Source organism: Egretta garzetta, unplaced genomic scaffold (assembly GCF_000687185.1).
Source record: "Egretta garzetta isolate BGI_Z169 unplaced genomic scaffold, ASM68718v1 scaffold353, whole genome shotgun sequence".
NCBI classification, from domain to species: domain Eukaryota; kingdom Metazoa; phylum Chordata; class Aves; order Pelecaniformes; family Ardeidae; genus Egretta; species Egretta garzetta.
Window position 1 is genome coordinate 500,698 of NW_009259307.1, and position 12,171 is coordinate 512,868.

The following is a 12,171-nucleotide window of genomic DNA, read 5'->3' on the forward strand; positions in this document are numbered from 1 at the left end:
CCTGCTGAAGAAACACAGACTTTAAGTCTGTGACTGTAAGTACAGATTTCGATCACCATTAAGCAAACAAAATACCAGCCACTTTGTGCAAACTCTAAAACACCGCGACAAGCGGTTAGAACAACAGTAATTACAGCAGGGTCTAATGCAGGTCTTTGTCAGTGAACAGCAACTTCGTATCTCAAAAAGTCCTAAAAAAAGGTCCAAGTTGTAGGACTATTTGCTCATGTTTACATGAAACTTTTTAATATTCTGGAGGCAGGTGCTAAAGGGAGGCATTGCTATGCCCTCTCACACACCATGATTCAGCTCATGTTCTAACTCACCCAGAGACAGGCTCCTTGGAAATAGCAAGTCGGATTCTTGATTTTGACTAAGCTAAAAATGGAAGGATTGCTCATGTAAAAGCTTTCTGAGGCAATTAAATAAAGGGTCCACAGTGGTAAATATTGCATTACTTAATAACTACTTAAACCTCCAGCCAAACTCTGAACATGGAAGGCAGTATGACAGTTCCTATTACTTTGCAACCGAGTACAGTAGTACTGATTCTTTGTCCTCTGAGTGCTTGTACAGATTATGACTACCCAGGCAGGCATCAGTAACTCACCTGGTTCCAGTGTTTAACTGTTGTGTTATTCTATTTGGCTAACAAAATCTTTTTGTTCACTAATGAGGTTTAACAGCTTAGCACTTAGCATTGCCAATATGAAACACAACCTTACTGATAACAACATTCTCATCTGAATTTCTCCAAGTCCACGATGCCAGTGGCTTTTAAAAGCCTGGGATTTTAGTACTGTAATAACATTCTTCATTCCTGAATTTTGTGCCCCCTACATTAAATCCAAATTGTTTGAAGTTTTATTTTCTCCTTACTCAACCTCATACTGCAATCTTGGAACACTTAAATTCATAAATAATTGGAAAACAGAACTTGACGATGATCTTCTTCCCACTGAAAATTTTAACTCTCCTCTCTACTTGCAATATACAGCCTGGCCCAGAGTAATCAAATGTGTTTCCCAAAGGCACACTCCAAAAGTAGTGGCATACTCCTTGCCAAAGCAAGACCATCACCTTGTGGTGAAATCCATCTTTTCCCCTACATCTATCTCCCCTATCAACCAAGGATATTATTTAGCAATATGAACTGGTGTTAACTACATAGCAACATGATGAAACATTTACTTGTGGCTGCTACAGTTCTGGTCTTCTCTGCTCTCTCATGAACATCCACAGTGTCCTACCAGAAATAAGGGTGGGATTCTGGCATTACTTTCCTATCCTCTGAAGGCATCCCAGATCATTTGGTGTTGTCTCACACAAGACATGCTTGCCAGCATTTTACATGCTGCTACCACCAGTTCTGTTCAGCTTGCTATGGCAAAGGTAAAAATCCCCACCCCACCGTCCCGTACTAACATTTTTGTACCATCAGGTCATACAGATCTGTTCTGTGGGTGGTTAGGTGAGGCTGGGTAAAATGTCAATGTCTGGGGTAATGTTTCCCCACGTATTCTGATCCTTGAGCAGAGGTGACAAAGTCATGAATGACACTTCTGCAAAATCCTGGTCAAGCACAGTATCTTGCTGAAATTAGGTAGCTTTACTTCTTATTTCAGTGGAAGTGAGACTGAAATCTCTCAGTTTCTAAAAGATGAGTGAACCTGACCCATCAACCAGGAGTTCAAACCCCAAATAGACCTACCTAAAATTAATTAAAATTAAAAAAAGTTGAGATGTCATCTTAGTTGAGATTGATAAACAAATGCTAATACTGTAAAATGTTTTCCCCATTAGTAAATGTGACACTTTACAGGAACTAGAATTATTAACTTTACATTTTTGAGCATTGCTATGGGCCACCTGTCTTTTTCAGGTCTCCACTGTGATGCAAAGCACTGGGGACCTCATGAGCGAAGCAGAAAAAAACTTTAGTTCGTATGTACCTCAATTTGAATATATTATCAGTCTTAAAGCTGCCTTTTATTACCTCAAGAATTGTGTTCTTCTAGGATTATCGCCTTTCTATTTATGCCACTTGATTCTGTGGGATATTTTTCACCATATGAGTCACAAATTTCATTATCACAGCCCTTCACTACAAACTCTTCATTTCACCTAATAGTTCAGTACAAAAAGACAGATTTCTCATCTATACCGTCCATTTAACTTCTATGTATTATTGTCATGCATAGACGCTTCAACTCTGACATTTCATTGGAACTGCAATCTCTTCAGTGATAGAAAAGCTCCACCTGATTTTCCTCATGGTTCATATTGATGTAAAGTCAGAGTCACAGACTGAGGTTGCAATCATTCTTTGCAATTTTTTCCACTTTGTGACTCTTCATCTCACCACTGTGGCAAACCCAGAGGTGCACCACAGCTCTTTATTCCCACCCCTGGAACGGCTGTAATAGTCTGATTTCAACAGAGAGCCTACCAACAATAAACTCAGCTATTTAATAGTTGAATTAGAGCTTCTTGACACCTTTCAGCTATGGACTGATTCAGCCCATCTTCCCACTTCCTTTTTGCTCCTGCTCCCATTATTTCATGCATTGTAGCATCACCAAAATAACTCCACTGAGCAAACTCTATTGAGCTAAAAAAGGCTCTTGCTTCATGGTATGGTGCTTTCATTGACCCCTGCCAAAGGCCAACCACAGGCAGCACATCAGCTGGAGAGACCAGAAACCTCTGTAATAGATTTCATTCAACACTTAATTTTGATGTATAGTACTAATCTTTGCTTTTAATCCACAAACTCCTCATGCTTCTTTGTTTTTCCATCAACACATAGGAAGCACCATGTAACTATACACAGACCTAGAAAAAGTGCTATGGATACAGCTATGTTTCAAATTTTCTACATGACGATCTATGTTAGGGACATTAAAGCCTCATTTGGGCATCTCTTCCTAAAACTACTTAATCCATTTCATCTCTAAATGACAACATGTAACATTGCTAGGCAAGGATGTGGATGATAATGGACAAAATCATGTTACACTGCATATCCTTTATCTTTTCATCTAAATACAGAGTAATGTTTGGTTAATGCTGAGGAATTTGTCAAAATGTATAATCCATATGTCTTCAGTTTAAGTTCCCTGTTGGATCTATTCATAGTTTGTAACAGTGTGAAGAGGCTTTTCCAGAAGAAAAAAATCAAGCCAAAGATCTTCAAAGCAATTCATTAATTGAAATCCACAATAGCAAGATTTTATATTACTAATGTATTTTTCCCTGTGCATTCACACAGTGAAATCAAACACTATCCAAACAAATACCAGATTTCATAATGGTTCCCCCATTATATGCAGATTATTTACATAATTAATTACCACTCAAAAATTCCATCATTTAAAATTTCATAAAGGAGCAAATTAGTGATCCACATCTGAAGCAAGCACAGATCAAGTTAATTGTGTGTGCATGTTACACAGAAAGGATTTTAAGCATTAAGTAAACTACCATTAAATGATTTGGAAAGTAAACAAACCTCAGTGTTCCTTTGTTCACAAATACACATGCCATCTAATCTGCTGCAAATATTGGCATTAGATACAGTCACACTCATAAATATAATAGAATATAGTACTGGTCTTTTAAAATTCTGACAGCCATGCAATGTGTGCAATTTAAGATTAAAACTTTTGTTTTTAAAAGGTCCAGCTTATATAATACAATTAAATTTCCAGTCTGCTTTAATAATCATTAGATGTTATACACACTCAAGACACACTGGCCTTTATTCTACAAATACATGTCTGTATACTGACATGTCCGCAGCCACACAAGAATTCCCAAGCCGAGGTTCAGAGGAGTAGTCACAAAGTCAATCACAAACACTTTTGCCAGATCTAAGTATTAGACTGTCGGCTTCTCTTTGGGTACAGCATCATTGACAGGGTTGAGTACCTTGCACAACCTTCACTAGAGTTTCTCGATATTAAAGCGGTATTTACCAATAATTCAGAAACTCTGTACCAGCAGCGGCACCAATTGGGGACAAGTCCTAAATGGCATAACATGGAAAGCACTGGGAAATAAATGACAGCTGTGATTTTCTGCTGTGCTCTGCCTTAGAGTCCCTCATGATCCTGGCCACAGTAGTCTGAACTGGCTGCCAGAGGTGCAGAAGGGGTATCTGGAAGCTGGATGTAACAGCAAAGTTTATGGTGGTACATGCATGTGAACTCGTGCATTTGTGTGTAAATCGCTCCCCCTCCGTGCACACAGGGAAGAGTGAGGACTGACACAGATGTGTGAACACTTTCCCTTCCTTTTGCAGTATTGCCTATTCTAAGTGCAGTGCTCCTTGTTTGAATGGTGAATCTCAGCACTTGTGGGAACAGAGATTTGGGCCCTGATCGTGTTTGTACTAATCCCCCAAATACGCTGCTCAACAGAGCTGCTGGTGCTCTTAAAGGGTTAAGCAGTTCAGGCCTACCAACAAAGGGGTGAACACGCCTTGTGTGCACTTCCCTAGTCTTGTCCCATCCTCAAGAGGAGCTTCAGCCCTAGATATGGCTTTCCAGACTGCAGAAGTATTCCTGTATGATGCTCAACTTGTACACTGTACGTCTACAGTATTCAAATTGTCTTTTACTGGTAACTTTTACTTCTCATAAATTATTTGTCAAGTAAAACCTGACAAATCCTTCACAGGCAACAGTTATCATCCAAGGACTTAAAAAAAGCTTGACTCTGTCACCACCACTGAAAAACAACAGGGACTTGGGAGTTTATTGGTGAGACTAGATTACATGAACAGCATAAAAAAGCCAATGGGATCCTCTCCAAACTTCCTTTCTAAAAGAAAACCAGGGGAAATCCAATGCTACAGTCAGCGATAAAGCTACTAACCACTGAAATTAAAGGATTAAAACAAAAGTGTGTCTTGGGTACAGATACAAGACAATATTATACTTAACTATAAATCAGTATTTAAATTACATTGACAGTTACCTATTACAGTATATACTCCAAAGATATGACACCATTTTTCAAGCAGCTCTTAAAATTGCATCAGTAGGAACTGCCAAAAGGACCACAGAGAAAAGCATTCTCATTTTAATCCCTCATACACCAAGTCCAGAAAAAAATCAGCAAAAAGCAGAACCTTTTCTCTGAACATCGTAACATCCCGCATTGCTCATCTCCATTCTGAAAGCTGGTTGATTTACAGAAGAAGATCTGCAGACATGAATGTTACACATGTGGTTTTGCAGAGAAGCACAGCACAGTGATTAGTGCGTTAACAAAATTCCTGTACTCCTCCATGAATAATGTTGGAACTTACGTTCCAAGAATAGCACATACTTAATAGCATGGTATTGTCTTCACTTCGTTTTAATGGGAAGCAGAACCTTAGCGAAGAGATAGTGTGTCAGTTCTTGTAATGCTATATACCATTCAGGTGAATGTCCTCTGGTATGATATTTCATATAAAAAATGCAAAGGCTTTCGCCTCAGACACGTAGGTGGATTTTCTTACCTTTGGTTCCATTGAAATGAAGCTGTGGATACCTCTACTTGAGAGAACTGACCTTTTAATTGTTTTACTATGGTAGAAGTGGTAGTAATCCTTCAGTGTTCCAATCTGTAAGGGGAGAGAAGAGAAAAAGAGAGGGAGATTTAATTTATGAAAAGCAGTTTTATGTTTTTCATTTCTAAGTCTATAAATTATGCAGTTTCCTGTGTGCTGAAATGTTACTTGAACCCACCGATCATCTTTCAAAAGAAGGACATATGATATGAAATGGATGGAGTGTCCTTGAGGCAGTAACTGCATAACCAAAGATTATAATTGAGCTGCTTAGTCTGGCTGTATCTACCTTTTTAATGTTTAATTTATATGCAGCACTTTAAGTAATTCTATATCAATCTATATCCAAACTGTCTTCGATTGGCAAGTATAAAAATCATCAAATGGCTATATGGTTATTAAAAAGCATTCCATCTATTTTGCTTAAGGAAATGCATTGTAAAATACGCTAGATTTGGTTATTTATATAATTAAATTATAAAAAGGACATTCACAGCATCAGACTATACAACAGGAACAGGCTTCTCTTTCTGCCAAATATGGGCAAGAAAGAAGCAGAAGAAACATGGAAATGGTAACTTCATAGGATAATGACTAGCTCGAAGTACAAAATCAACTCATGCAAAATTGCAAATATCAAAACAGTACAATAAAATACTTCTTATTCATCCCACCAGTACACAGCAGCATTGTAAATATTAAACTAAGAGAGCCTTCACAATTTGACAAAGAAACCTTCCTTTCCAGAGTAATTAATATCTAAACATTCGTAACTTGAAACTTTAGTTTCACACACCTATAAACAAACATTCAGCCTTCTTGTCTTTAGGAAGAATGTCCTTCCAACTCATTTGGAATTTGACCTTCTATTGCACTGCAATCTTGTAAGACACTTAATAATTCAGTTAAAAGTTCCTTAATGATGAGCGAAAAAGGGACAACTGACCTTACTGTCATTTCAAAGTGAAACTCAAAGTGACCTCAGAAAACAGGCTTGGTTTTACAAATAACCATGAAATCCTCAGAGAGGGTGGAGCAACACTCGAAAACTCTAATCTTAAAAAAAACCCAGTATTGTGAATTTGCATCTATAAGGATACATGTGTAGGAAACTTGAAAGTTTAACAGTAAAGGTTCAAAGAGAACTGGAAATAAGCCATTGAAGAACTCCAAGAATATGCTTTTAGAATATTAGAAAACAAAAATCTTGAGAAAATATCAAAATAGACTAAGAAGATAGAAGACTATTATTCTCAAGGAGCACTTAAAAATTTAAAGATATAAACAGCACATAGGAATGATGGAAAACCTTTTTGGAAGAAAAATATCAACAATTTAAATGAATTCACCTAATGGGGGAAACTGCAACAGGGTCTAAGATACTAATCCCACTCTGTGCAGTTGGTCCATTGATGTCTTCATTTCAGGAAGAACAACTTATGTTTAGTTTAAGTCAAATACTGAAACATTCAGTTAAACCAAGTTAGTTTATCATAAATATAAATAGGAATTGTTTTGATTAAGCCTAATTAAAGCATATTAGCACTGTGATAATAATTTTCATGCTGCCTTCTCATTGAAAGGCAACTCCAGCTGAAGTGGTGCTACTCTAGCATGGATCAGCCTGGTCTCACATCTCCACATGCATGCCTATGAATAAATCCTCTGTAAACATATTTGAGGAAGTCTTCTTGTGGACACGTCAAAGAGCTGCAGGACACTGAGCCTTCTGGGGAGGTCCCTGCTGCCTGGAATTTAGCCAATGTTATTCCAATCTACAAAAAGGGCGAGAGGGAAGACCCAGGAAACTACAGATCTGTTAGGCTAACCTCAGTTCACGGAAAAATTATGGAGAAGATTATACTGGGTATTGCTGAAAGGCATTTAAAGAACAATACAATTCAGGCACAAGTAACATGGGTTCACAAAGAGAAAGTCCTGTTTAACTAATTTGATATCTTTCAATGATAAGATCACAAGTCTAGTGGCTGAAGGGAAGGTGGTGGATTTAGTTTTTCTGGATTTTAGTAAGGCTTTTGATACTATTCCTCACAGCAGCCCTCTGGACACATTGTCCAACTGTGGGATGAGTGAATTCACAATGCGCTGGGTGAAGAACTGGCTGAAGGGCAGAGCTTGAAGTGTTGTAGTGACTGGTGCTGTATCTGGCTGGCGACTGGTCACCAGCAGTGTTCCTCAGGGCCCAATTCCAGGTCCAGTTCTGTTCAATATATTTACCAAGGATCTGGATGTAGGTGGTGAATACACCATTAGCAGGATTGCTGATGATACCAAACTGGGAGGTGCTGTTGACCCTCTTGAGGGACAGGAGGCCTTGCAGAGGGAACTGGATAGATTGGAGCACTGGGCTATGATTAATGGAGGAAATGTAACAAGTTGAAATGCTGGATTCTGCACCTAGGATGGAGTAACACTGGGCACAAGTATAAATTGGGAGAGGAGTGGACCTGGGGGTGCTGGTCAGCAGCAGGCTCAGGGTGAGCCAGAAGCGTGCCCTGGCAGTCAGGAGGGCAACCCACACCCTGGGGGGCATCAAACACAGCATCACCAGCCGGCCAAAAGAGGAGATTATCCCACTGTATTCAGAATTGGTGCAGCCTCACCTCTACTACTGTGCGCAGTTCTGGGCCCCACAATTTAAGAACGATGTTGAGGGGCACCTGATTGCATTCAAAGGAGGGCAACAAAGCTGGTGGAAGGGCTGGGAGGCATGTCCTGTGAGGAGCAGCTGAGGAATCAGGGGTTGTCTGGTTTAGAGAAAAGGAGGCTGAGGAGCGACCTCATTGCTCTCCACAGCTTCCCAAGGAGGGGAAATGGAGAGGGAGGTGCTGAGCTCTTCTCCCTGGGATCCAGTGATAAGATGTGTGGGAACGGTTCAAAGCTGCACCAGGGGAGATTTAGACTGGACATGAAGAAGCATTTCGTTACCAAGAGGGTGGTCAAACACTCAAACAGGCTTCCTAGAGAGGTGGTCAATGCCCCATGGCTGTCAGTGTTTAATGGGCATTTGGATAATGCCCTTAACAACATGCTTTAACTTGGTCAGCTCTGGAGTGCTCAGGCAGTTGGAGTAGATGACTGTTGTAGGCCACTTCCAACTAAGATTTTCTGTTCTATTGCATCACTTTTGACTACATTAACTAGAGTTTATTCTGAGTTTAACAGCCTGCAGCACATTGAGTGTCCCTCAGCATCAGGCTACTGTTGCGCCCTTTTTGAATTATCATTTATATCAACCACTGAAATTTGGTGCCAGGGTTAGCACCAATGCAGGTAATGACATGCTTCCTTGCGACAAAGGGGTGTAATCACTCCCTTCCTGGATGTTTCCTGGAGTCATCAAAAGCCTCAAACACGGTTGAAGTGCTAACTACTGGAAAGTGATGTTACTCTTCCTCCTGAAGTCCTCAGAGACCAGTAAAGTGCATGTTCACCATACAAGAGTACTCTACAAAGTTTACAAACCTTTTACGGACCTTGCTGTCTTCAGGGTGAATTAGAAATCTACTACTCTATGTGTGCATGTGTCTAACCAAGAACACACATTACTGAAAAGACACAGCTCAAGCAGGTAAGTGTATTTTGCCGCTGCACAGAACTGCATAAAGGTCACATTTTAGGGAAAACAAACATCTGTCCTGTTTTGTGCTACACAGATCTCAATATCCCCCAATTCTCTGTGACTTGTCTTGCTCTAGTTTGAGGATTTTTATTTATTTACTTACTACAGATGAACTCTAGCTGACCCCTCTGAGGGCATTAAAAAGAGCAAATTTAGGAGATGACCTAACCGCACTCCTGGAGGTCCTACAGTTTAGCAGCACTACCCACCCACAGAAGAGACTGCAGGGATCTACATGCTCTACCTTTCAGCCAAAGGGGGATAGCCTGAGGCTTTGTAATGCTTGACAGCTGTACTTCCCCTGAGATCTTGGGCTCACGAGGCAGAACTAAGCCCTTAGAATTAAGTGTGGTAATTGCAATGCCGCATCTTCCAGGCACCATCAGCTTTCAGATAATAACAATTATTAATAATAATAATAAATTAAAGTGGTGAGATCTACAGCTTTAGTTCATAAATGTCAACGAAATAAAAGGATTCCAAATATTTTAAATGAAATTTAATTCATATTCACTAACTGCTAGTGCCTCTCACAGTAAGGTAACACCAGTGCTATTAAAAATTATATTGCCCGCTTTTCCCTTAATGGGAATTTACTTAGACCTTCCAAATCCTTGGACCACTTGGAGAACAGTTAAACCATGGAAATATAGCACAATAAAACTTATCATTATGGATATTCTTGTTAAATTGGTTTTTATACTTTTAACTACCAGGTCTTAGAGGCACTCTCAGAGGAAAAGCAATGCAAAGACAGAAACACTAGTCTGCAGAGCTAACTACCTTAGAGACTGATGGCAATTTAACTGTTTTATCCTTGGGAAATCTTTGTAATCTCTTTTTTGACCTGGAGGACCTGATTTCTTTGAAAAGAAATAGAGAAACATTCCTGAGGAATTGCCTGGCCAAAAGCAAGGAGAATGGATGGTGGGGACAGGGGAGACTTACTCTCTTTAGAAGTAATCTTCATCACTGAACATTTTTAATAGGCATATACACATATTGTAATAGTACCATACTGTGTTTATTCAAGGATGAAATAATTCCTGGAAGTAACAATCCTACAATATCACAGTGAAATCCCAGAAAACCAAAGCATCTGCATATTTACATTATTTTTACATTTATTAGTTCTTACTTTCTATTTAAAGCTGAGAAAATGTGTGAATTTTAAAGATAATATGAAACAAGAGCCAAACTTTCTAGGCTTGTCCTTGGAAAATATCTCTTCCATATGTAGTTTTATAGTCTAAGGCAATATTAAGATAATTTAGGACATAATTACTGAATGAATTAATCTACATCTGCAAACTGACATATCCAACTAAGCTCTGAAACGACAACTGAAACTTCCATGTAGCAGAACATAAGTCATTCAAGCTAATGGGAAGGAACCCAAGAGATGCCTTACCAACAGTTTCTTATCTAGTAAATAAACTTTTCTTAAAAAGAAGAATCATCTAGACATCTGGCTGTAAAGTAAGCTTCTCCAACTGGGCTGAACGGAAAACATTATACTGTTGAGTTGGTGAATTGGTGGATATATTGTAAGGGTCCCTGTTTCTCCAGTCTTTAATGACTTTGGTCCTAAATGGATTGGGAAATGAAGGCAGGACAGGTCCAAAGCTGGTTCTGAACTCTATGAAATGCTAGAAGAGTCAAAGAAGCATAGATCTGCTATCCCTGTGCAGACCTGGGACGTAAAACATTATAAATAGGTACCGCAACGTATTTCACATGGGGCTGAAGATTGGACCCTTCATTTCTTTCAGAATTGCAATAAATTTCCAAGTGCTAAAGCCCTTGACAGAAGGAAATACCAAGAACAGAAAGATGAAGAAAGCTTATCAGGTTTACTATCATGAAATCATTTTAAAAAATCACTTCATCTCAAACTTTAAAATGTTTAAAATGTTGTCACATTATACCAAGTACACTGGAAATGATGTTTCAGAGCAAAAATGAAAATGTTTCTTTCTGAAAAGGTTGAAACAGAATGTGTTGCTATTGCCAGAGCTTTCTTCCCTGCACTAAATGCCAGTGAAGCCAACATCGTATCACAAAGCGTTTTGACAGAACCAAATGTTGACACAGGTTACAATACCACTCACGGTCCTTCAACACACACCACTCTCTAATGAGCATGAAGGAGGTGAGCCCATAGCCCTTAATTCTGATCCTTGTTGGCCCCACAGTGTCCACAGGTGAAGACAGGTTCATTGATACTACAGAAAGTTGGTACTCCCTTTCCTTCTTGTGTTCTCCAGACTTAGGAAGTATTAAACATCTTAAAACCAGGGTTCTGATCTCAGCATTTAGGGGCAAGAAAGCCCTGGAGAGGCTGTTAGCTGTTCACTGACCTACTCAAATTAAATCACCTGTATCTGGAAAGGACATGTTCATCCAAGACCTGGAACCTGAACTTTACTTGTATTCCAAGCAGCAAAACTGTGTACTGGAGTTTTCTGGAGGGTGGGGTGTGGGTTTTTCCCCGTAAGATACTGCAATACTGACCACCCTTTGCTAATCTCTCTTGCCCAAACCCCCACTGATGGGTCAGCACTGACAGACCTCCATCATGCTCAGGCTGGAGGAACAACCACCATGAGGATAGCTGCAGAGCTCCTCCCCATCTGACCTGCAGATTGACATGGAGGCTCTTTCTCTCCCAAATATACCCTCTAATCAAAAGCTTTTTTATTGTTTTTTGTCATCAGAACAGGGATTTTCACCTACTAGGTGTCATTGACAAGAAATTGTTAATGTGGGTTTGCCCACACATGGCACACTGCAGTGAAGTGAAAGATTGGACCACTTTCAGTTTTGGACAATTTGGGTCTCTCACAAAAATCAGTTTCTGAAATATTTAGGAGAGAGAAGCACAGGCCCTCCAGACCTTACTCAGCCTAAACCCCAACCTAAATTCCAACTCTTAAGAAGAGGCCTCTATCCACAGATTTAAGCTCTC

At 39.5% G+C, this 12,171-nt stretch overlaps 1 protein-coding gene across 1 annotated transcript in view; it reads right to left on the reverse strand.

Annotated features, from left to right (window-relative positions):
- The window catches only part of PCSK5 (proprotein convertase subtilisin/kexin type 5), a 254,875-nt gene that overhangs the window by 222,201 nt on the left and 20,503 nt on the right, over positions 1 to 12,171 (reverse strand). The window contains exon 2 of the mRNA XM_035891730.1: positions 5,510 to 5,614. Coding sequence (XP_035747623.1) covers positions 5,510 to 5,614 — 105 coding nt within the window. The remainder of the gene's footprint in view (positions 1 to 5,509; positions 5,615 to 12,171) is intronic.